Below are 25,468 nucleotides of genomic sequence, written 5' to 3'. Positions count from 1 at the left end.
ATGCACGTTTGATTTGATTTTATTCCTACAAGTTATACTCGATTAACATGTTTTAGGTATGCAATGGCGTTGTATTCTGTAGCCTTTGGAGGTCACCTGCACCCACATATGACTGCTGTTAAAGTGTTACTAAACCCACAACAGTAAAATCAGTCTGTATATGCAGTAAAGCATGCTTGTTATACTCATTGTGAAACCTAAGGGGTTAATCCTCTGCATTGTGTAAAAAGGCTGCTTGATCTTGTATGCACAGATCCTCCCCTCCCTGCATTGCCCCACTGGACAAGTCCAAAAGACAGAGCTCTTGGAGTCAGGCTGCACATGCTCAGTTTGGTGTGTATTGCTAGAGAGGTTTTTTTTCTTATTGGGAGAGTGCATGTGATCAGCACAGGGCCAATCAGCACTGTCCACAACAAGGGTCAGGAGCCATGCAGCCTCACAGGACAGCTCAGTGCAGAATGAAAACTCCTCCTACAAGCTTCTCCAGGAACTGATAGAAATCACAAGACTGCTGTATACTGCTGATGAGAAAATGTATTTAGCAGTTTATATTTACTAAAATAATTGCATTTCCATGTTGTGTGTACTGTGGGAGACCAGATATAGTGAATATAGGGTCCTGGGTTTAGTAACACTTTACAAACGTTTGATCTTATTGACGCAGGTTGTTGGATGTCTGGATCTATTCTCCTGCCCTGAGTATTAGTCAAAATATAATTATGTGTGTAGGCTGGTACACAAAAAGACAGCTGCTAGCAAATGACCTAACTGCATAATCATGGTGCTGATATGTATTATGCGACATGGTAAAGTCTATGTAAATGATCAATTAGCTTATTATACATTCACTGAAATCTGCTAATCTCTGAACCGTTACACTGATGAAATTAGAGCTTTTATTACAGATAATAATGTGTCACCTGCTTAAAGCTGTTAAGATTTGCTGTTAAAGGGATTCTGTATTTTTTTTTTAAATATATACATAAATAGTATTTGCAAATAGGTTATATGGTATTGGTCTAGGATAGCGGCCCCGCTGCTGCTATTCTATATTGAGCTCCTCTAGCACATTTATAAAGCTGTCTGCTTCATAAAGGAGGTCTGTGGTTCATTTGCTTTGAGATTCTGAAGCAAGCAAAGACCAATTTTATTTCAGTGAATAGGGGAAACAATTGTGCCAGAAGGAGGAGAAAATCTTTCACATGACCTGTTCAAGGCATGCGTCAGTGCTCTCCTCCTATCCACAGGTATTCTTTGCAAATAATTTCCTGAATGTAATAAATATAATGTACATTAGAGGAGCAGTATAAATTATTTCCAGTGATGTTCTGCTGGGTCTGAGTGGAGTAGAAACTTCGCTTTCTTATAAATGGGCCTCTGTATGTCGCATTTAGCTGTGAAGCCCCACCATGAATCTGTGAGCCAGCAGAAGATCATTTTAACTGGTCTCTGTTACAATATATTAAATGAGGTACAGTGACTGAAAAGTATAAATGATCATCGCCAGTGGTTTGAATAAATACATATTGCAAGACAGCTAGCAACTTAGAAATACATTATATAACATGTTCTTCATAAACCTGTTGGTGTTGGTTGCAGATGAATAAATTGAAAAGCCATTGTAAGAATAAACAACATTTTAAAAATTCTGCAAAGTGGTTGTTGGGAGGAATAACTATAAACACTAGGACAATAAGGGGGAGATTTACTAAGGCTGGTGCACACAGAATCTGGTGCAGCTGCCATAATAACAAATCAGCTTCTAAGTTTTAGCCCCCGTTCACATCGGCGTGATTTGACATGCAATTTGCAGCCTATTGTCGGCAATGGCACTGTCCCAATCGATGCGGTGGCGAATTTGCACAGGTTTTCAAAAGTAGTTCCTGCACTACTTTTGGCGACTTCGGGGGGCGATTTCAATAGACATCTGTGCATGAACCTGCACAGATGTCTTTCAAATCGCCCTGAAGTTGCACTGCAATGTGGGTTTGAAATTGTGCGTGTTCAGCTGAACTTGCGCGATTTCAAACCCGCGTTCAGTGTTAACTTGGGCTTATTGCCAAAGCTTAATTAAAGAAGCTGAAGTTAGAAGCTGATCGGCTACTATGCACGGCTGTACCAGATTCTGTGTTACATCTGTTTTAGTAAATCTCCCTCTATGTGTGCTGTTGCAGGCCATAAAGTGGGTATTGAATAAACTTACAGAGTTTGCTACTCCTAAATCAGTGGGTTCACATTACTTAGACCTAATTTAGAAGTCCTTAGTAGCCCAGAAGGCTTGGCATTTGGTCATGTGATCTTTGCTAAATATTTTGGCCTTCGGGTGGATTTACTAAAAGCAAACAGACTGTGCACTTTGTAAGTGTAAGACAAGAACAATTCCATAGCTCAACTCACCAACCAGTCTACTGACCAACCAAATTAACCTGTCTAACCGTCTGTTAAAAGCAGGGGTTTAGTTAGCACACATTTGCAAACGCATGTGAAAGCTGCAAGGCCTTGTCACGGCACCCTGTGTATGCTTGCAGTCCTAACACTACATATTTATAAGTGTCTCCACAGTGGAAGCACATGCATGGAATCGATAGATGTGGGGCAGGTGAGCCTGGAGGCAGCCCAAGCCACCCTTGGTAAGTGCAGTTGCTCCAGAGCTTAGTAAATGAGGAGCTCTGCTGACTTCCATCATCCAATCATGTGCAAGTTTGTATATTTCCCTAGCGTGTGATTGGGTATTCTTTGCAAAGTGAAGCTTCACCTCATTTACTAAGCTCTGGAACAACTGCACCTGCAAAGTGCATAGTCTATTTACCTTTAGTAAATCCACCCTTTTCTGTTAACCTTTATTTATCCATCCCAGCAGGACTGTTTAACAGCTTCATGTTAATAAGGAACTTCACTCTCTCAGTCAACATTGACTATTTTAAAGTATATCATATTTACTTGTTTTAAACTTTCTTTTTTACATTTCTTCAGTTACTGCCTGGTTTCCAGACCTAGACAAATGATGTCATACATCCCAGGAGTCTTCAGGAGGAGGGTTGGGGGGGGGGGGTGTCCTAAGATAAGCACACCCTCCTGTCTGCATGTCTGAGCTAAGGACAGATGGATTCCAGAAAGAATCATCTGCCCTTACTCAAGATGGCCATGGCCAGAATTGCTGGAGGGTGTTTTTTCAAAGTGATTTCCCAACAAAATAAAGCATAGAGACATGGATGGATCAGGGAGTTTGCTTAAGTATTAAAAATGAATTAAATAGTGTTTTTGGATTTTGATGCTCAGATGCAGTGAAGTTCCTCTTTAACATGAACAAGTATAGTTCCATTTTAATTGCGTAATCCTTACAAAAAATCTAGCTTTGGGGTAATGTTTTATTGCCTACTTACACAGCGCTGAACATATTTAGCAGAAAAAAATGGATGGATGCTATTTTCTATGATGTAGCCTCCCTGGCGGTTTTCCCGAGTGTGGCTCGGGGTTAAAATTCAGTACCATTAGCGGTAACCCCGAGCCACACTCGGGGTCGCATTGCAGGATCCTGGGGCGGCGTTACTTACCTTGTCCCCGGGATCCTGCGATGTCCCCCGCAGTGTCCGAGGGCTCCGTCCTCCTCCGAAGCCTCTCCGTGCCAGGCTCCGTTCCCTGCGAGCGGTGCGACGCACGGGGGCGGAGCCTGGCGGCAAATTCAAAAAACTGTCACAGTACTGATTACAGTACTGTATGAAATGATTTCACATCCCTTTTGTCCCCAGTGCTCTGGCCCATGCCCTGCATGCAGTTTTATATGATATATACTGTTCTTTCTGCCTGGAAACTGGAGATTGTCCATAGCAACCAAAAAGTGTCCCTTTACGTCAAAAGTGGCCTTAGACCAGCTAGAAAACAGCGATAGTAAATTAGAACACTTGCAGAATTGAGCGATAGTGAATTGTGGGGAAATTTATTTTATTACTATTTTTTAAAATTTTTTTTAATTATTTATTTTTATTTATTATATTATAATTTATGTTTTTGTGTTTCAAACTTTATCATACCCGGGATATCTACTAGACTCTGGTTTGGACAGATTTAAGTGTGTTATTGTTAAGATTTACAGACCTACAATATAAAACGCCAAATTTCCATGCAAAATAATTGTACTGCTTTCAGCACCTAAAATCCGAAATAATCATACCGCCAGGGAGGTTAATGAATTATGAATTAGACAAAGAAGGAACCATTTTTTTGTGGTTCAGCAGAAAGTAAAGCGATCACTGAGAATCATGGGATACCAGAAGCTGCTTCCTCTCCCAGAGGGCAAATGCATTCTTGCTAATGTCAGTGCATCCAACTCCAATGTGCGCTGTAAAGGTTTTTCCTTTAAAGGACTCAACAACAGTAGCTGTATATATGAAGCTTAGTGTTCTGTGTAAACAGGCAAAATATTGTGGCTTCCTAATGATCCTTCAATTCAAAAGGGATCTTAGAAATAATGTTCGTGGGTGTGGAGACTCTAATGCAGAGCTGAAATAAATATTTCATATGCTCAGTTTAAAGTGAAGGCATAATATGCAGGAAAGCTGATTGTATTAGGTGTTCTGATACAAGTTAATATGTTATATAGTGTGGCTGCTCTAAACAATACATTTTGCTCTTAATGCAGTATAAAACCCAAAAGCAAACATTAATTATATTGCAGATTATCAGTCCTTAGATGGGATGACTACGTTAGTTTTCACCTGGTGATCTAACCTTTTTTTTCAACAAGCTGTCCTGCAGATATAGCAGTTAGAAGGTTGGGACTAACCATTTAACACTGGTAGGGGTGTTTACAATGATCAGCTTTTATTTATTTATGTAAAGCATTTATCCCAAAAGGAAAAAAAACGGTTTGCTGTACCAGTGTAACTCCTTAAAAGGTGTGAGCTGGAGTTTGGCTTGATTTGTTTAGTGTATCTAAATCTGCTAGTACATCTAATACTATCCTTCCCCCAGACCGACAATGCTGCTCTCCAAAGGTGTCTCTGTTGCTCCGTCATCCATAGTGAGGGCACTCTAATACAGGAAAGGTGTTACTGGCCAGATCACTGGGTGAAAACAGAGAGGGAAAAGGGCTAAAACGAGAAAACAAATGCAGCCTCCACATCTAATCATTGTTAAACTGCAATATATTACATTTTTGATTTGGGGTTTAATAATTATTTAAGATTAGAAGCCTGCAGCAGTTTTAGGTGTAGGGTACATGGTGCTTAGGGACCACTGCAAATAGTATATCTGGACAGTGTTTTATCCCTTGCAATGAAGAACCCCTCCCTTACCTGAACCCTTAACCACCAACAACAATAAACCTGTAAAGGCAGCCCTTAATACGTAACTATAACCTTAACCCTAATACTTGGCCACGGTCACCAGGACCTATAGTACGGGTGAATCTCCCCAGTGGGAACAAAGACAGCAATTAAAATTTAACAAGGGTTCTAACACTTCCGTATTCTATCCAAAACGAAATAAAATGGTTTTGCCTTTACATACACTTTAACCCTCCCCTATCTAAACACCATATCCTACATAAAAACCATACCCTGAAATCCTTAACACTTAACCCCTTAATTCTAAGACTTAAACCAAAGATCTTGCTTAATGCTAGACTAATCCAATCCAACACAAAGTCACAAGGTCCTAGAATTTATAGCCGTTTCTACTGTGTGCTTACTTCATCCAGCACAGATAGGATGCATTCCCATTGTAGCAGGGGGAATGTTAAAGAACTTCCAGGTTTTTACCTAATCACATGGTATAGAAGGCAGTTTGCATATTAATTGTACTGCAGCTCACAGGTTCTGTTTAACTTGCTAATGTTGCTAATATATTACTAATTACTGTCCTACACAAAACACAATTAATTAATTTATAAATTTCATGAAAAATAATTTGGATGCATTGTTAGTGTTTACTAATATTTAAATGCTTACAAATCAATTCTCTTCCTTGCTTTTGCAGTCTCTAAAACAAACCTTTCGGTACATGAAGACAAGAACCGCGTTCCATTTGTCAAGGTGAGAGAGGACATCTCAGTGGTTTTGTTTTCTGGCCAAAAATGCAATCACACTAAGTATATTAAAGTTTAATCTTTGTGCTAAGAACATCCTGTGTGTGGAGAAAAAAAACAAGGCAGGGTTAGCTGGAAATGTTCTTTCATTTGATTTAAAAACTTGAAGCAGAACTCCAGCTAAAACAACTAGGTGAAAATAAATAGCTCATTAAAGGATACAATTTACACAACCGGTTTTAGCTGACATATTCACCTTCAATAGAATTCAATACAATACAGATTTCCCCTGCAGTACTTTTTTGTGCCACTAGATGTCCTCAGCCAGCATCATTTATCTCCCTTCGTTTGAGCCCAGGTTTTCCTAGACCAACCCCATTCCGCGACTGGACAGTGAAAGGAGAAGGAGCACAGAAATGGGCAGAAAAAATTGCACCGGTGTAAACGGGGCCTTAGATGTCAAGCCCAGCCTTGTACCACTATACTGCGGTAGAAGGTTTTGTCCCACTCTATCCACTGGCATGAGTCGTTCCAATTCCTTATTAACTGTGGATCTATAAGTTGTCACAAATATATTTTCTGCATTTAATACACAGAAGTCACACATCAGTATAGGCTGCACCATCATAAAGAAGCAGTTGTTCCATGTTACCAGAAATCACTATGATCCTAAAGGCCATTACAAAAACAATAGCCTTTTCTTTGACAGTTTTAGGTGGGCAGGTACAGAACATAGGTTTGTGAGATTTTGCTTGGAAGTCAGGATTACAAAATATCGATCTCATGCTGCTTTGCTTAAACCAAATCACAATATAAAATACATGGTATCATTTCATCACGTCTCTGTGTTCTCAGGAACTGAATGATATTCAAGCTGTTTTTATAGCTCATATTGTGCCCTTGACAATGAGTGGTGAAAGGCAGCTGAGTTTTCAGTTGGCTCTTCTGATTTAAGTAACCGTTTTGCAATCAGTTTCAATCAAAGGTTATACTGTGCTTAAGAATTTAATATTATTTTAATAATGATGATCCGTGTCAATGAATATAGTTTCCAGTTATCCCTAAATGAATACAACTGTAAAATTTTAATGCTTTTGTGAATAAGTACGGTATGTTATTCAGTTTTTTGCAGCTACAAAGTGCCTAGGCACAATGCAACACAAGTTTACTTACATACAGCGCGAGGTGACAACACAAAAGATAACAAATTGGATTATAATGAGAAAATAACATAGGCCAATGACAAAGAAGGCAGTGTAAAATGAGATAGATGTTGGTACAGCAACAATCAATGAAATCAAAGCAATTAAGATACAGGTGCACAGTTGTGTATAGGAGCGTTGGACCTTGTGGGGTCTGCACCTCGTGATTGATAGGGGCAACCTACAACCCAAGGGAGGACGCGGTACCCACAGTTTGAGGGAGCTTATGGGCAAAAAGACCATAAAGGCCCAAAACTAAAAGTGCAGAGAATAAAGAGAAGGAGAGAGAGGGGGAGAAAGAGAGGGATTAGAAGAGGAAGGGAGGGAGTGTGTGTGTGTGTGTGTGTGTGTGGGGGGGGGTCATGGGAAACCCCCACATAGCAACAGCTGAGATCTACGTAAGCATCATCAGGTCAAGGGAGTAAATAGTGGTCCAGGTGCACACCAGCGTTATGTGTGGTCCATGGCTCCCATACTTTCAGGAATTGAGCGTGGGTGTCATTCAGAAGTTTTTACAACTTAAAACGAGTGAGGTGATTATAACTGAGGGCACCAGAATTGCAGCACAGCAAGGTAGTCCATGTTCCTTTGTGATTCCTGCGCTTTGCTCTGCAGTGCAATTTTATAGCCTATTCATTGGACTCGGCTGTAAATGTTTCCAGAATGCACAAAAATGAATGTATACACTACTTTTGAAAAACACGCAGCACCAAATTACATGGTATAGTAATACCGTGTCATCTGGTCCCCGCAAACACACTGGGGGGTATTTACTAAATCTGAAGTGCAAAATCTGGTGCAGCTGTGCTCCCAGCTTGTTCAATTAAGCTTTGAAAATAAAACCTGGAGCCCAGGTTCACACTATAGCGAACACAGACATCGCATGTGATTCGCACCCGCACTGCTGTGATGATCGCATGCGTTGTCTGTGCAATGCGAGTTGAGCCATACAACTGTATGGATTCGCACAAAAGAGGTGCAGGAACTTTTTTTTTCCTGCACTGGAATCGGATCGTATGGGTGTTCTCACCCATTCGATCTGATTCCTGTCCAAATCCACAGTTCGCACTGCAATCTGTGAACCTATCTGGGGGTGTCATTAACATTGTATTGACAGCGGTTCGCAGAGGGCAGTGTAAACTGCCTGCGAGGGAGATGCGATGCAGGAACTGGCGAGGGAATCGCGCTGCTTCCCGCATCGCCACAGTGTGAACCCAGGCGGAAGCTGATTGGTTTCTATGCAGAGTTGTACCAGATTTTGCACTCTCCAGTTTTAGCAAATCAGTGTTTGTGAGCTGAATTTAGGGGGCATTTGAGGTGCCGTTGGCAGATCGCAAAGGCAGTGCATTTTGAATTCAGTGCAGGAAACATGCATGGAACACTGCTTTCCCAGACAACCACGTTCTGGTGGGAAACACAAGTTTGAAAAACAGAGTTGTATGTTTATCAAACAGAGAAGAGCCAAGATCCTGATGATCACAGCTGATATCTGGATGCTGTTCAAGTTACAGACAAAAAACTTACATTTTTTGTGCCACACTATTGGAATATCACTATATCTTTTTACATTCCTATGTATGATATCTCTCCGGATATGCAATTCTTTCCAGTGGCACATTGACATGAAATGTACTTGTTATTCTGAAAACTCCATCTGGTATAACATGCAATGTTCTGTATTACTTTTCTATTATGGCATGCCTTTTAATTTCTACCACAGTTCCATTAGTGTATTAAGACATATTGATAAACAAAAAACTTTAATTAAAAAAAAAAAGTCAGTGTACAGCGCACATTATCACTTGACTTTAACTCACATTTGCCCTGTATAGCTGAATCCTTTGATATGTTGTATATGTTTTCAGGGCTGTACCGAGCGTTTTGTATCCAGCCCAGAAGAGATCCTGGATGTCATCGATGAGGGAAAATCCAATCGCCACGTGGCTGTCACAAGTGAGATGCCCTATTTTTCTTTTCATAAAGATATGTAAGCTTAAGAACAAGAATTGAATTGAATTCGAATAAGATATATATAGATATGAATATCTCCTGAAGAAGCGGGACATGGCGCAAAACTAGTTGAGCACATACCAAACCAATGCTGAACCAAGCTGATCCACCCCAAATGTGCCCGCTGGACCCCCTTGTACAACCATCAGGACAGTACCTCCTCTTTTTGGGTTATGTAGTACATTGATTCTTACATTGGGGTAACCTACTTACCTTAGGGGTGCCTTAGCTCTTTATAGTTTGGTTTTTATTTAGTTCAATGAAAATAGTTATTGAACAATACCTTTTAAGGTTCACCATTGTGGTATATACCTTTTTATATTTGTATGTATTTTTTTCATCTAAATTTTGGGTATAAGAAAGATTGTAATCCGCAAGCTTTTAAATATGCCTATAAAGTCCATTCCTTCTGTTCACTTCTTCCATTGGGCCATATTCAAGCTTGTATGAAAAAGTTGAGTTGAGAAGCAAATTATGTATGACATGACAAATTAAGAATTTAGAAGTACAAATCATCAGAGGCTTCTACGATATGCTATGGGTCATTCCTTTTTGATGTAACTATGTTGGTGTACACTATAATGATACAACATTTTAACAATATCTGTAATAATTTTTTTTTTTTATATTTTGTGTTGCTGGTTATGGATGGCACAAGGAAAATCCTGTACTTTTTCTATATTTGGTTCAGATGGGATGAGGACAGGTTCTGGGAAACGGGTTATTTTCATTGCATCAGTACATTTAGGATGCATGCAGCATTTTGGTACCATTTTAAGGGGCAACCAAAATTGTGAGCAGATCATTGGACAGGGTTTACAGACACAATCCCTCTCCTGTTCCACCTGAAGCACACAGTCCATGGCCCGATAGACCAGGCACTGAAGGCATAGCAGCAGGAAGAAGAGAAGAACTTGCTGCTGTCTCAGGGATAACAGGATTATTTGCCTACCATCACCACTGTTCTGGTGCAGATTCTGCAGGAGGCAGGGAAAGAAAATTAGGTGGAAGAGGGGTTTTGGGTGCTGGCTGTGAGGAGGAGGGGGAAATGGAACAGGCATCAAGGTGGACATGCCACCCCTCTTAAACTACAGTAGTTGTAAGTGGGTAGGGTGAGATTGGTAGACAGTGTTGTTCTCAGTGACACCAAGGACTTGGGGTTTTCTACTCCTGGCAGAAATGTTAGTGCAATGTTGAAGTGACACTAAAGGTCAAATAACAAACATGTCATACTTACCCCCACTGTGCAGCTCGTTTTGCACACAGTGGCCCTGATCCTGCTCTTCTGGGGTCCCTCGGCGGCTCTCTCGGCTCCTCCCTGCATCAGATAACCCCCTGGGAGAAGCGCTCTCCCGGAGGGTTACCTTACAGATGCGCTCCCGAGTCCAGCATTCGGTGTCCATAGACGCCGAATGCAGGACTTGGCCCTGCCCCCGGCGGCCTCGTCATTGGATTTGATTGACAGCAGCGGGAGCCAATGTCTGCGCTGCTATCAATCTATCCAATCAACCTGCCCTAATTTCTTAGTTAAATATCTCTTGTGGTGGTGCCCATCTTCCCATGTCTTTTTTGGACAATGCTTAACCTAAAATGTATATTTATATTCACACCCCACAGGCATCAATGGGATTCTGTGAACTTCAAGCAAGATTCAATGAACCCCTTGTAAATTGAACTCAGGCAAATTTGCTCATCCCTGGTGAGCATAGGCATCCAGGGACAGATAGTGGGGTTGATTTACTGAAACTGGAGAATGCAAAAGCTTTGACAATAGAGCCTGGAAGCTGGTTGGTTTCTATGCAGATCTGCAGCAGATTTTTCACTCTCTAGTTTTAGTAAATCAACCCCATTGTGTTATTCATAGGATTACCAGGTAAAAAAAAGCCTAAAAAAGAAATGAATGCAGCAACCATACTTAAAGGGGTTGTAAAGGTAAGTGTTTTTCCACCTTAATGCTTCCTATGCATTAAGGTGAAAAAACACCTGTCAGTGACCGGCCCCCCAGCCCCCCCCCCCCTTTTACTTACCTGAACTTTCGAACTTGTCACACGGGGACGAGCCTTCTCTCTGCTAGGGGGTTCTCGGCTGTTGATTGGATAGATTGATAGCAGCGCAGCCATTGGCTCCCGTTGCTGTCAATCAAATCCAATGACGCCGCCGGGGCGGGGCTGAGTCCTACATTTGGCGTCTATGGACGCTGAATGCTGGACTCGGGAGCGCGCCCGCAAAGGTAACCCCCCGGGAGAGCGCTTCTCCCAGGGGGTTATCGGATGCGGGGAGGAGCCGAGACAGCCGCAGAGGGACCCCAGAAGAGCAGGATCGGGGCCACTGTGTGCAAAACAAGCTGCACAGTGGAGGTAAGTATAACATGTTTGTTATTTAAAAAATAAATAAAAATTACCTTTAGTGTCACTTTAAGGACCAGTTGCAAGCTGCAATATATTACATTTTTGTTTTTTGGTTTTGCTACGCTTAAGCATTGGTTATCATGTAATGAGTACAGAAACTGGACTTGCTAATACCTTGTAATTGAAAACTTAATTCAGTGAGAACTTTGCTAGAAATGGGTAAGCAAAACGTTCATGGGGGAACGTTGTAGTGTACACTTCAATTGTGTTCCTGCATGAACATTTTGCTTGCCCATTTCTAGCAAATTTCTCACTGAATTTTTACTGAAGGTTTACAAATAACTGACAGAGGTTCTAACCTTTTCTTATTTCAGTCGTCATTGTCTGGTGAAGGTGTGAGTCTAACTGATGGCAGTACTGAACACTTATTGCTCAAGACCAGTGGTCTCCATTCTGTGACCCGAAAGGCCGGATGCGGCCCTTTTCTTGCCTTTATCCGGCCCTTGGAGCACTATTCCTCCTATTGACACCAGCAACAGGAGCATAATTCTTTCCACTGACACCAACAATGGAGGACTATTCCTTCCATTGATAATAATGATGGGCACCCTTCCACCCACTGACACCAATGATGGGGTACTATCTCTCCCACTGACAACAATGATGGGGCACTGTTTTTCCCACTGACACAACAATGGGGCACTAGTCCTCCAACTGACACCACGATGGGGCACTATTCCTCCCACTAATACCAACAATGGGGCACTATTCAACCCACTAAAGATGTGGCATTGTTTAATCCCACTGACACCAGGACAGACCTCTGCTGTAGACAAATGATAAACAAGTTTGGTTGTGTGATGTTTTATTAAATTTTTTCAACTTATTCTGTTTGCCATTCACTGGCGCTTATCATTGCTTATCCGTTTCTTTCTATGCCTCCGTCCATTACTCTTAACGCGCTGTTGTTTTTTCCAGACATGAATGAACACAGCTCCCGAAGTCACAGCATCTTCCTTATTAATATCAAACAGGAGAATGTGGAGACTGAACAGAAACTAAGTGGAAAGTTATATCTGGTTGACCTGGCTGGTAGTGAAAAGGTATGTATACTGAGCCTTGTTTCATCAATGATTGCACTGGCTGAATATTTCCAGCAATGTTCAAATAAAGAACAAAGTGTTGTAATGGCAGTCGTCAAAGCATTAGTAATTAGAATAAAAGAGGTTAAAAGCTACCCTCTTTTAGCCTCTTTTGATCTTATTCTGTTTATAAACTGAGATATTGATGGATTTCTGAAGGCTACTCTAAATATCAATACTCTTTGAAGGCCTTATTAAATGAGCTCCAAGTTGGCACAAACATATAGTATATAAAGTCAAAATGTAACGTCATGAAAAGGAACACACTAGAGATCATTTATGTGAAATAATAGTACACAGAAATTTCTAGTTGTTGGCAGGATTTACACTTATTGCAAGCAAATTTTTTTCTTGATGTTCTTGGGGTGCTGGAGAGCTCCTATCATGGTTTCTCTAGTCACGATTCATCGATGACTTGAAAATGTGGTAAAGCTTTGTGAGACTTAGGTTTGAGTGGCACGAGAAACCATACCACTTTCCTGTGGAAAATAGACTTCTATGGAAGGAAATGCTGATGTAATATAAGTATGCACCAACCCAGGGAATTCAAACTAAGCATTAGAAGAAATAGGACATTTGACTTACAGAAAAAGTTAAGGTTCACATATGTCTTTCACTGCCTATGTCTCTGGATCTACATATTTTTCACATGTGGTTTACAATGAATATAGCCTGTGCTTATGCATTTCTAAATTAAATGCTTTGTTTAATTGCTCTTGGTTTGTAACACTTTTCTTCAAAGTAGATCAGCACTGACTTTCAACTGGAAAACCATAATGTATTACATGACTGAAGGAATGAAGTGGTTATGATTGCACTCCCCCCTCTTTTTTTGTGTTTCTGTGTAATTTATTGAGAAGTTAAAAACAAAATGCATAGCCCCCCTTCAAAGTATACTAACATGGTAGATACAGGCTTGTATTCCAACAGTAGATGAGCATGCAGGCCCCCTGCTGTGTCAGTACCAACCCATATGCTCTTTGCAGGTGTTTCAAGAGGTTAGTGAGGAAAAATAAACATCGGTGAGGACGAGGTATGGGTTCGCTGCCACCATTGGTTTGACGTTCATGGTCTAAATAAATAATAGGCAGCACTCCAAATAGATAGCTTTCCAAGTTTCATATATTTTTTGAAAGGAAGCATCGTATAAAGACATAACTGCAAACTGTAGTACATGCAAGATTTCCCCACAGTTCCTATATCTAGACAAAGGCAAACTCTCAGCTGCAAGCATCATATACATTTTCATTACAATGGTGAGGAGCTCCAGGCTTAAGCCTAATACACACGGGCCGAATGTTGGGCGGCATTGAACTGGCGACATTCGGCCTGTGTGTACTGCAGCCGATGGGGCGTGACCGAAAAAATTCTGCCGAACGGCTCCCAACCAGCGCTCTCAGCTAATGGCTGAGAGAGCTGACCAGAGTGTTCTGGCGGGGGGGGTCGTCCCCCTGTCAGAACACAATAGCACAGCAGAGGAGATTGCTGTACAAACATCGGAAAGTTAGTACAGCGGCTCCTCTTGAGCTGTCAGTTTCTTTTTCATTCAGCCCTGCTGGGTTGAATGAAGAAAAACTACTAGTGTGTACCAAGCTTAACCCTTTCATGACTAAGCCTATTTCTGAGATTTGTTGCTTGCAAGTTAAAATCCGTATATTTTGCTAGAAAATTACATAGAACCCCCAAACATTATATATATATATTTTTTAGCAGAGACTCTAGAGAAGAAAATGGCGATCGTTGCAATATTTTATGTCACGCTGTATTTGCGCAGCGGTCTTTCAAATGCTATTTAAAAAAAAAAAAAAAGACACTTTCATGAATTATAAAAAAAGAAAACAGTAAAGTTAACCCCATTTTTTGTATAATGTGAAAGATAATGTTACGCAGAGTAAATAGATACCCAACATGTCATGCTTTGTGGAATGGCGGCAAACTACGGTACCTAAAAATCTCCATAGAGATTTGGAATGGCGGCAAACTACGGTACCTAAAAATCTCCATAGGCGACGCTTTAAAAAAAATAACGGTTACCATGTTAGAGTTACAGAGGATTTGAACACCGTTTACATATGCGGGCGCGACTTATGTGTGCGTTTTCTTTGCTGCACGAGCTCATGGGGTTGAGGGCGCTTTAAAAAAAAATATATATATATTTATTTATTTATTTATTTATTATTTTTTTTACATTGTTACTTAAAAAAAAAAAGTATCACTTTTATTGCTGTCACAAGGAATGTAAACATACCTTCTGACATTAATAGGTGGTGACAGGTACTTTTTATGGAGGGATCGGGGGTCTAAAAGACCCCAAATCCCTCCTTGGCACTTCAAAGTATTCTTTGTCATTTTTTTTTTAAACAGCGTCATTGGCAGCCGAGTAAACAGGAAGTGACGTTGTGACATCGCTTCCGCATTTACAGAAAGAAGACTGGAACAAAGCCGTTTCCGGCTTAAAGCCAAGGTCATGGGTTCCCCCTCCAAGAGCATACCAGGCCCTTGGGTATGGTATGGATTTTAAGGGGAACCCCTCTACGCCGAAAAAATGGCGTGGGGGTCCCCCCAAATCCATACCAGACCCTTATCCGAGCACGCAGCCAGGCCGGTCAGGAAAGGGGGTGGGGATGAGCGAGCGCCCCCCCCTGAACGGTACCAGGCCACATGCCCTCAACATGGGGGGTGGGTGCTTTGGGGCAGGGGGGCGCCCTGCGGCCCCCCCACCCCAAAGCACCTTGTCCCCATGTTGATGAGGACAAGGGCCTCTTTCCGACAACCCTGGCCGTTGGTTGTTGGGGTCTGCGGGCGGAGGGCTTATCGGAATCCGGGAGCCCCCTTTAATAAGGGGGCCCCCAGATCCTGGCCCCCCACCCTATGTGAATGAGTATGGGGTACATCGTACCCCTACCCATTCACCTAGGAAAAAAGTGTCAAAAAAAAAAACACACTAGACAGGTTTTTAAAGTAATTTATTAGGCAGCTCCGGGGGTCTTCTTCAGGCTCCTGGGGTCTCTTCCTTCTTCTCTGCGGTCTCTTCCTTCTCCCCCGCGGTCTCCGGCTTCTTCTCCGCGCTCTCCGGTTCCTCTCCTGCTCTCCGGTATCTTCTGCCGAGCTCCTCCGCTATCTTCTGCTCTGTTGCCGGCTCTTTTGCTAGCGGTGGCCCGGTCTTCTCCGCCCTCTTCAACCCTCTTCACTTCTTCCGATGTTGACACGATGCTCTCTCCCACTGTAATGCCGTGTGCGCGGTCTGCAGCGACTTATATAGGGATGGGGTGTGGTCACGGGGTGATGTTACCCGTGACCCCGCCCCCTTATTACATCACAGTCCTGGGGCATGATGGGACTGTGACGTAATAAGGGGCGGGGTCACCGGGTGACATCACCCTGTGAGCATGCCCAATCCCTATATAAGTCATTGCGAACCGCGCATACGGCATTACAGTGGGAGAGAGCGTCGTGTCACCATCGGAAGAAGAGAAGAGGGAAGAAGACGGCAAAGACCGGGCCACCGCTAGCAAAAGAGCTGGAAAAAAAACAGAAGATATCGGAGGAGCCCGGCAGAAGATACCGGAGAGCGCGGAGAAGAAGGAAGAGAACGCGGAGAAGAACGAAGAGACCACCGAAGTCGGAAGAAGACCCCCAGCGGCTGCCTAATACATTACTTTAAACCTGTCGTGTTTTTTTATTGACACTTTTTTTTTCCCTAGGTGAATGGGTAGGGGTACGATGTACCCCATACTCATTCACATGGGGTGGGGGGCTGGGATCTGGGGGCCCCCTTATTAAAGGGGGCCCCCAGACCCCGACAACCAACGGCCAGGGTTGTCGGGAAGAGGCCCTTGTCCTCATCAACATGGGGACAAGGTGCTTTGGGGTGGGGGGCGCAGGGCGCCCCTCTGCCCCAAAGCACCCACCCACCCATGTTGAGGGCAAGCGGCCTGGTACGGTTCAGGAGGGGGGGCGCTCGCTCGTCCCCACCCCCATTCCTGCCCGGCCATGCTGTGTGCTCCAAGAAGGGTCTGGTATTGATTTGGGGGGGACCCCGTGCCGTTTTTCCGGCGTAGGGGGTTCCCCTTAAAATCCATACCAGACCCAAGGGCCTGGTATGCTCTTGGAGGGGGAACCCATGCCGGTTTTTCATTTAAAATTTGGTGCGGCGTTCCCCCTCAAGATTCATACCAAACACAGTGCCTGATATTGGCGGGGATCCAAGTCGGATCCCCGTTCATTGAAAGTCAGACATATGTCGGCTTCTAGTCGCAGGGCAAAGTCGGATCCAAAGTAGGACGGCTGTCGTGTTGCTCCAGTGTGAACCCGGCCTTAACCCTGATCTCCTCCCTGTTCTAATGAAAAAAGTTTATGATGCTTGTAGCTTAGAGTTTGCCTTTGTCTAGACAGAGGAACCGTGGGGAGATCTTGGGCATGTACTACAGTTTACTGTTAAGTCTTTATATGATGCTTCCTTTCATAGATATATTAAAAGTGAAAAATTAGTGGTGTGGTGCCTATTATTTATTTAGAATATATTATTTCTGTGTCTTTCTTGAGGAAACCTAATCTGGTTTCAGCACCTTATTTATGTAATTAACCCTGATGTGGTGATTTGAGTGTGCATTTGCTTACTTTCTTACTAATTGTTTGAGGTTTGTGGTCATTGTAAAAAATTGCAGGAATTTCCCAGACTTAATTCTTTGTAACCATTTTGGACCGCCTTTCCTATGAACTTAGGTCAGCCGGTATGCTGCATGTGTTTTTTCACATGCCATCATGGTAACAACACTGGAATATGCCTTTAGGTGTTTAGAACGCATTGGGCACTTGTTCTTGACAGCCCATCTAAGAGCTGTTTTTTTGTAGCACCTCACTGCATCTTCTGGAAAAAATGTAAGAACGTTTTGGACCCAAAGCAACACATACCCTCACCTCAGATTCACTGCAACCCCCAGCCATGTCCTGTGTTGCTGAACCCTCCATTCCCTCTATGGTCATGGCACAATTTTCTTAATGCTCAATATATGAAATTCCCCCGACCTCCAGCAATTCCCCCGTGTGCAGGGCTATGGTCGGAGTGGCAGAGGAGAGGGGGGGAAAGGGTACATTAGCAGCACTTACTGCCAACTGGTTGCTCTGCACCTGGGAGGAGGAAAAAGAGAAAGGTTTTGTCAGCCACTTCACTACCTCCCGCACATACGGTGGCTGTCTACTACTCTGAGATAGAAAAGACAAACGTGTCCTGCCTTTAGATGGTGTGGCCCAAACCAAAACCCCTGCATCTCACCTTAGTTCTTCCTGATACTTTTCTTTTATTAAATGTTACTGTTTAAATTTAAAGTGTTACTAAACCCATAACAGTAAAATCAGTCTGTATATGCAGTAAAGCATGCTTGTTATACTCGCTGTGGAACCTAAGGGATTAATGCAGCACATTGTGTAAAAAGGCTGCTTGATCTTGACTTCTCTGATCCTCTCCTTCTTCCACAGTCCCCAATCCATCCCCTAATAGTACAGGGCCTTGGGGGCACTCTGCACATTCTCAGTTTGGTGTGTATTGCTAGAGAGTTTTTTATTTCATTTTTGGGAGGGTGCATGTGATCGGCACAGAGCCAATCAGCAATGTCCAGACAGAGCGTCAGGGGTCATGCAGCCTCATAGGACAGTCAGAGGAGAATGAAAACTCCTCCTAAAGCTTTAACCAGTGCTTGTCTGGACACTGATAGAAGTCACAAGACTGCTATATACTGCCTATGAGAAAAGGTGTTTAGCAGTTTACTTTTACTAAAATAATTGCATTTACCTGTTCTGTGTACTGTGGGAGACCAGATATAGTAAATGAAGGGTGCTGGGTTTAGTAACACTTTAATGGAACAATTGGGAAATAAAGAGGATAAATATGTGGTGTTTCGGTGCACGCTACCTTTCTGCATAAGTATGTGGTGACATGCTACAAACAGGGCAGCTTTGCTTGTGTCAGGCTGGGTTCACACTGTTGCCGCATGCAGCTCACAGCATGGATCCAGTGCGTCCCCGTTCACCATTTCAGGTCCAATTTCAGCCTGAATTTTTGGGATGAATTCAGACCTTAAACGAACCAAAAGACACACAGGACCCCTGTGCAAATTCGTACCGGAGCCGCAGCGGAGATATGTGAACCGGCTCCATAGAGTGCCGGCCACAAACTCCTACCATGCGAATTGGAAGCGGGAAAAATCCAAATCCAATTTGCATAGGTGTGAACCCAGCCTTAAAGTGTACACTGTGCACCAACAAAAAATAAACAACGTATACAGCCCTCAAATAAACCCTGAAACACTAAAGCCCAACACTAAATCATTTTTTTAACCTAACAGAAAATAAAAAATAAATAAAGCAAAAAAAACCTCCCAAAACACTGCTAAACAGTGCCTACATTTTGTTGCTAAACACAAAATGATTGCTTTGTTAAATGTCCCTCGTGGCAGTGCCTAGCTTCTTATGCCCTTTTTTGAAAGTAGCTTGCCTATTAATGTTAAAAATGGCCAGAGATTTGCCTTCCTACCTGCTCACTTCCACCACCCCACCCCCCTTTAGCCCCATCTTTTTTTAGGCCTCCCTCCTGAACCATTTGTGGCATGCTAAAGGCCACACTAGCTGGTATTATTACTCGTGACCAGCATGCTTGCAGGAATTCCCTTTGGTATGCCTGGTGTAATGTGCTGATTTTGTTGAGGAGAAGAGGAACACACAATGGGGGAGATTTACTTAACCACTTTAGCCCCGGAGCATTATGCTGCATAAGGACCAGAGGACTTTTTCCAATTTGGCACTGCGTCGCTTTAACTGCTAATTGCACGGTCCTTTTCTTCCCACAAATAGAGCTCTCTTTTGATGGTATTTGATCACCTCTGCCGTTTTTATTTTTTGCGCTATAAACGGAAAAAGACCGAAAATTTGGAAAAAAAATGATATTTTCTACTTTTTGTTATAAAAAAAATCCAATAAACTCAATTTTAGTCATACATTTAGGCCAAAATGTATTCGGCCACATGTCTTTGGTACAAAAAATGTCAATAAGCATTTATTTATTGGTTTGCGCAAAAGTTATAGCGTCTACAAACTAGGGTACATTTTCTGGAATTTACACAGCTTTTAGTTTATGACTGCCTATGTCATTTCTTGAGGTGCTAAAATGGCAGGGCAGTACAACCCCCCCCCCCCCAAATGACCCCATTTTGGAAAGTAGACACCCCAAGGAAATTGCTGAGAGGCATGTTGAACCCATTGAATATTTATTTTTTTTTGTCCCACATTTAGCTGCTTCTCCTGAGTATTGGGATACCACATGTGTGGGACTTTTTGGGAGCCTAGCTGCCTACGGGGCGCCGAAAACCAATCACCGCCTTCAGGATTTCTAAGGGTGTAAATTTTTGATTTCACTCTTCACTGCCTATCACAGTTTCAGAGGCCATGGAATGCCCAGGTGGCACAAAACCCCCACAAATGACCCAATTTTGGAAAGCAGACAAGCTATTTGCTGAGAGGCATGGTGAGTATTTTGCAGCTCTCATTTGTTTTTGAAAATGAAGAAAGACAAGAAAAAACTTTTTTTTTTCTTTTTTCAATTTTCAAAACTTTGTGACAAAAAGTGAGGTCTGCAAAATACTCACTATACCTCTCAGCAAATAGCTTGGGGTGTCTACTTTCCAAAATGGGGTCATTTGAGGGGGTTTTGTGCCACCTGGGCATTTACAGAGGAGGTCTACTGCTAAAATTACTGCCCTCGATCTGACCTTCGCGGTGATACCTCACATGCATGGTGCAATTGCTGTTTACGTTTGGCGACAGACCGCCGCTTGCGTTCGCCTTAGCGCAAGAGCAGGGGGCGACAGGGGTGCTTTTTTTTTTCTTTATTATTTTTTTGCTTTTTTATCTTATTTTTAAACTGTTCCTTTCATTTTTTTTTTTTAATCATTTTTATTATTATCTCAGGGAATGTAAATATCCCCTATGATAGCAATAGGCAGTGACAGGTACTCTTTTTTAAAAAAAAATGGGGTCTATTAGACCCTAGATCTCTCCTCTGCCCTCAAAGCATCTGACCACACCAAGATTGGTGTGATAAAATGCTTTCCCAATTTCCCAATGGCGCTGTTTACATCCGTCGAAATCTAAGTCATGAAATGCTCGTAGCTTCCGGTTTCTTAGGCCATAGAGATGTTTGGAGCCACTCTGGTCTCTGATCAGCTCTATGGTCAGCTGGCTGAATCACCGGCTGCATTCTCAGGTTCCCTGTTGAGACAGGAGAGCCAGAGAAAAACACGGAAGATGGTGGGGGGGGGGGGGCATTCCCTCCCACGGCTTGTAAAAGCAGTCTAGAGGCTAATTAGCCGCTAGGATTGCTTTTACATGAAAGCCGACTGCTGGCTGAAAAGAATGATACCAAGATGATACCTAAACCTGCAGGCATCATTCTGGTATAACCACTCAAAGTCGTGAATGGTGTACCTGAAGACAAAAAAATGGTTAACAATAAAACACAGTGAACGGTAAAGTATAAAAAATTGCATACCTGAAAAGCAAACTTGATAAAACATAATAATAATAAAACATTGCAGAATAGAATACAGTAAAAAAGAGCAGAACAATAGAGAGAGAATAGAGAGAGAGAGAACAATAAAACGACAACTATTTTTTTTTTATTTTATATATATATATATATATATATATATTTTTTTTACACTTTTTTTTTGTAACTAACTTTTATAACTGTAACCGGTTCCAGGTTCGGGTCTCTCAAAATGCGATGGCATCTTGGGAGACCCTGTGAAAGTGTGCCTAGTCTGTGCAGTGCTGTACCCTACACTAATACTCAACTAGTGAATGGTAGCGTTCAAAACATTCACCAATGCAAAGTCCAGGATTGTCAGGACAGGAGGGACAATAATAGCGGGTGTCACGCCTATATCTGCGCTTGCTGCAGACACGACATCTTTTTTGGGGGGTTCGTTGGGTATGGGTACTCGGGAGGACATAAAGAAAATGCCTCTCATGCAGCCGACTGCATTTGGTTGGGGATGTGAATGGGGGAAGTACGGGCGCTGCAGAAGTGTTGGGTTCCCAATTAGGATTGGCGAATGCAGCAGGAAGGGCATTATGGGCACGACGGGCCTGTGTTCGTCTTCTTGGTGGCAGCGGGACACTACTTGTGCTTGCAACCTCACCAGCTTGAACTGCACTTATGGGACTCGCCACGTCACCAAGTGTTACTGCAGTGCTGGTTTGACTACGACCGGGGTGTACTAGGCCACTGGTGCTTGCCAGTTCACCAAAATGCTACCAAAAAAACTGTTAGCGATCGCAGGGATCAGGCCTCACTCTGTGAACGCTGCAGTTATGCGTTTAGTGTTTTGTAAGTGACAGTGATCGATCGATACTGCACTTGGGTGGGCTGGGCGGAGGGGCAAAACGCAGGTGCTAGCAGGTATCTGGGCTGATCCCACTAACACTGCGTTTTTGGGAATCCTAAACTGCTGGGGATGTTAGTATAGATCTGATCGGATCAGATATTGATCCGATCAGATACTATACCACTAAGGGAGGTGTACGGTGCATGCGTGGGTGTTAGCGGTACTGGCGCTAACCTGACGCTGCCTGGGGCTGGTGCTTGTCAGTTCACCAAAATGCTACCAAAAAAAACTGTTAGCGATCGCAGGGATCAGGCCTGACTCTGCGAACGCTGCAGTTATGCATTTAGTATTTTGTAAGTGACAGTGATCGATCAATACTGCACTTGAGTGGGCTGGGCTGGGCCGGGCGGAGGGGCAAAACGCAGGTGCTAGCAGGTATCTGGGCTGATCCCGCTAACACTACGTTTTTGGGAACCCTAAACTGCTGGGGACGCTAGTATAGATCTGATCAAATCAGATATTGATCCGTTCAGATACTATACCACTAAGGGAGGCGTATGCTGCGTGCGTGGGTGTTAGCGGTACTGGCGCTAATCTGACGCTGCCTGGGGCGACGCATATCACCGCCGGGTGGTCAAGGGGCTAAACCTTTATTCGGTAATAAACGGCGGGTGCCCTGACACTATAAAAAATAAACGAACTAACCAGCGTCACCTGTAACGGTTATACGGTGATCAATGGTGAAAGGGTTAACTAGGGGGCAATCAAGGGGTTAAAACATTTATTAGGTAGTATATGGGGGTCCCTGTCGCTATAAAACGCTGACGGCGAACCTAAATATTTACGTCCCTAACTAGCGTCACCAGTGACACTAATACAGCGATCAGAAAAATGATCGCTTAGCGACACTGGTGACGGGGGGTGATCAAGGGGTTAAAACTTTATTAGGAGGGGTTAGGGGGGTATCCTAGACCTAAAGGGGATAACAGTAACTGCCCTAACACAGTAACTGTCACAAACTGACACCATGCAGCAATCAGAAAAAAAAAAAAAACTGCTTGGTGTCAGTGTGACAGGGGGGGGGAGGGGTGATTAGGGGGTGATCGGGGGGGGGGATCGGGGGGTAAAGGGGGGTGTTTTGTGTGCCTGGCATGTTCTACTGTATGTGTTGTGCACTCACATTGAAGTCTTCTCTCCTCTGCGCCGGAACGGAAAATACCGAGCCGAGGAGAGATGACATCATTTCCTTTGCTGCTGTTTAGCATACAGCAGCAAAGGAATGATTTGATTGGCCGGCAGCGATCGCAAGGGGGGGCCACGAACGGATGGTCTCCCCCTCATCTCTGATCGCCGCTGGTCAGAAGCGCACCGCCTCGGGCACCGGGGGGGGGGGGGGGTCCGATCGCCCCCCCGCCCGCGGGAGGCAGATCACGTAAATGTACGTGATTCTGCCTGCCCGTGCCATTCTGCCGACGTAAATCGGTGTGAGGCGGTCCTTAAGTGGTTAACCTGGAGAGTGCAAATTCTGGTGCCGCTGTGCATGGTAGCCAATCAGCTTCTAACTTTAGGTTGTTCAATTAAGCTTTGACAAAAAACTGGAAGCTGATTCTTCCTTATAGCTCTACAAGATGAGCTGCTAAAACTTGCTATTTTCTGTTTTTCTTTCCTACATTTCTGATTTTGTTGACTGTTCATTTCACAAGGAGCATTTAGTACTCAGGAGTCATGGTACATATAATAGATGCCGCATAAAGAAATACATTACTGATAATTATGCACAATCATCAGGATAGAAGCTATGAAATATAGTTGCATGGAATACTGTGAAATCGATGTGAGCTCAGGCTGAACAAGACATATTGATTTCTGCTCTGTACTCATTTCATAGACTGTCTGTATTGTCTCAGACTGCAGAATTCTGCAAAAAGGGAAATGAACAATGGACACATTTCTGAAATAGATTGCTGCCAAATGATTGTATTATTTTGCTTCAGTGGTACAGAAAAGAACTTAAATTAACGAAATTAAGCCACTCTCCAAATACTTTCCTCATATGACTATGCTAGTGGCAAATATTCCTCTATCTGTTTTTTTTGTGTCTCATGTTAAAGCGTTTGTTAACTCTAAAATATTATGCACTGCCAGCCCCTCTATTAGAGGCTGGCATACCACACTATCCAAGTCCTTTGTAAAAACGGGTGCTCTAGATACCTCTTTAGACCTGTCCTCAGGCCGGTCACGTGACTCGTGGTCGCTTTACAGCTCCGAGACATTGCTTCTGCGGGAGGGGCCGTGGAGATCACGTGACCTCCCGCAGAAGCAATGTCTCGGAGCTGTAAAGCGGCCACGAGTCACGTGACCGACCTGAGGACAGGTCTAAAGAGGTATCTAGAGCACTCGTTTTTACAAAGCACTTGGATAGTGTGGTAAGCCAGCCTCTAATAGAGGGGCTGGCAGTGACAATTTTAGAGTTTTTATTTTAAATAGTAGTGGCGGGGGGGAGGGCGAGGCTGAGACAGAGACACAGAGAGGACACTGACATGCAGGAAGGAGGGGGTGAGGGGGTAGAGAGGAGAGCAGAGAGGACAGCTACGTCTGATGGAGGGATGTACTTTGATCACTGTGGTCAGGGCTGAGTAGCCCTGGTTATCGTGGTCAGTATAGAGAGGGCATACAGGAAGTGGTAGATTCAGGGAGTTCTTCTTTACAGTTTAGAGGGGAGCAGATTACACAGCACAAGCGCTGTGCTGTGTAATCTGCTTTAAGGGACCAGAATCGGAATTATTTTTTTTTTGGGTTAACAAACACTTTAATTAAAAAGAAGTGGTCAGTATAGAACTTTGACAGTTGATGTTGCTGACTTATTTTAATGCTTCTTGAACTGCAAGCCTCATTTTTGTTTCACTAGTTACTCAGTCACTGTTCTACAATGCTAATGCATCAAGGGAAATGCATGGACACTTAAAGCAGTATTAGCCCCCAAAACTGAAAATGTAATATATTACAGCTTACCCATCTTTAGATGTGGTGGCTGCATTCGTCTTCCTTATAAGGCTGGGTTCACACATATGCGATGCGGGAACCAGCACCATTCCTGTGTGGGTTCCCCGCATCGCATCTAACTAGCAGGCAGTTCACACTGCACTCTGCGAACTGCTGCGGGTGTCAATAGAAAGTTAATAACACCCCCAAATCAGTTCGCAAATCACAGTCCGAACTGTGAAATTGGACAAGAATCGGATCGCATAGGTGTGAACACTCATGTGATCCGATTCCAGTGCAGACCAAAAAAAGGGTCCTGCACCACAAACTGTATGGCTGAATTCGCATCACACAGACATTGCATGTGATCTGCACAGCA

General features: G+C 43.3%; 1 protein-coding gene across 3 annotated transcripts in view; it reads left to right on the top strand.

Moving 5' to 3' along the window:
• Positions 1-25,468, top strand: part of KIF5A (kinesin family member 5A) — a 211,707-nt gene that overhangs the window by 92,719 nt on the left and 93,520 nt on the right. For all 3 annotated transcript variants that reach the window (XM_073613783.1, XM_073613782.1, XM_073613784.1), the window contains exons 6-8: positions 5,977-6,032; positions 9,093-9,180; positions 12,564-12,688. In XM_073613783.1, the coding sequence (XP_073469884.1) occupies positions 5,977-6,032; positions 9,093-9,180; positions 12,564-12,688 (269 nt within the window). The remainder of the gene's footprint in view (positions 1-5,976; positions 6,033-9,092; positions 9,181-12,563; positions 12,689-25,468) is intronic.

This window comes from Aquarana catesbeiana, linkage group LG02, assembly GCF_042186555.1.
Source record: "Aquarana catesbeiana isolate 2022-GZ linkage group LG02, ASM4218655v1, whole genome shotgun sequence".
Classification (NCBI taxonomy): Eukaryota; Metazoa; Chordata; class Amphibia; order Anura; family Ranidae; genus Aquarana; species Aquarana catesbeiana.
Note: the sequence above shows the minus strand (reverse complement) of the source record. Positions and strands in the feature narration are given on the sequence as shown.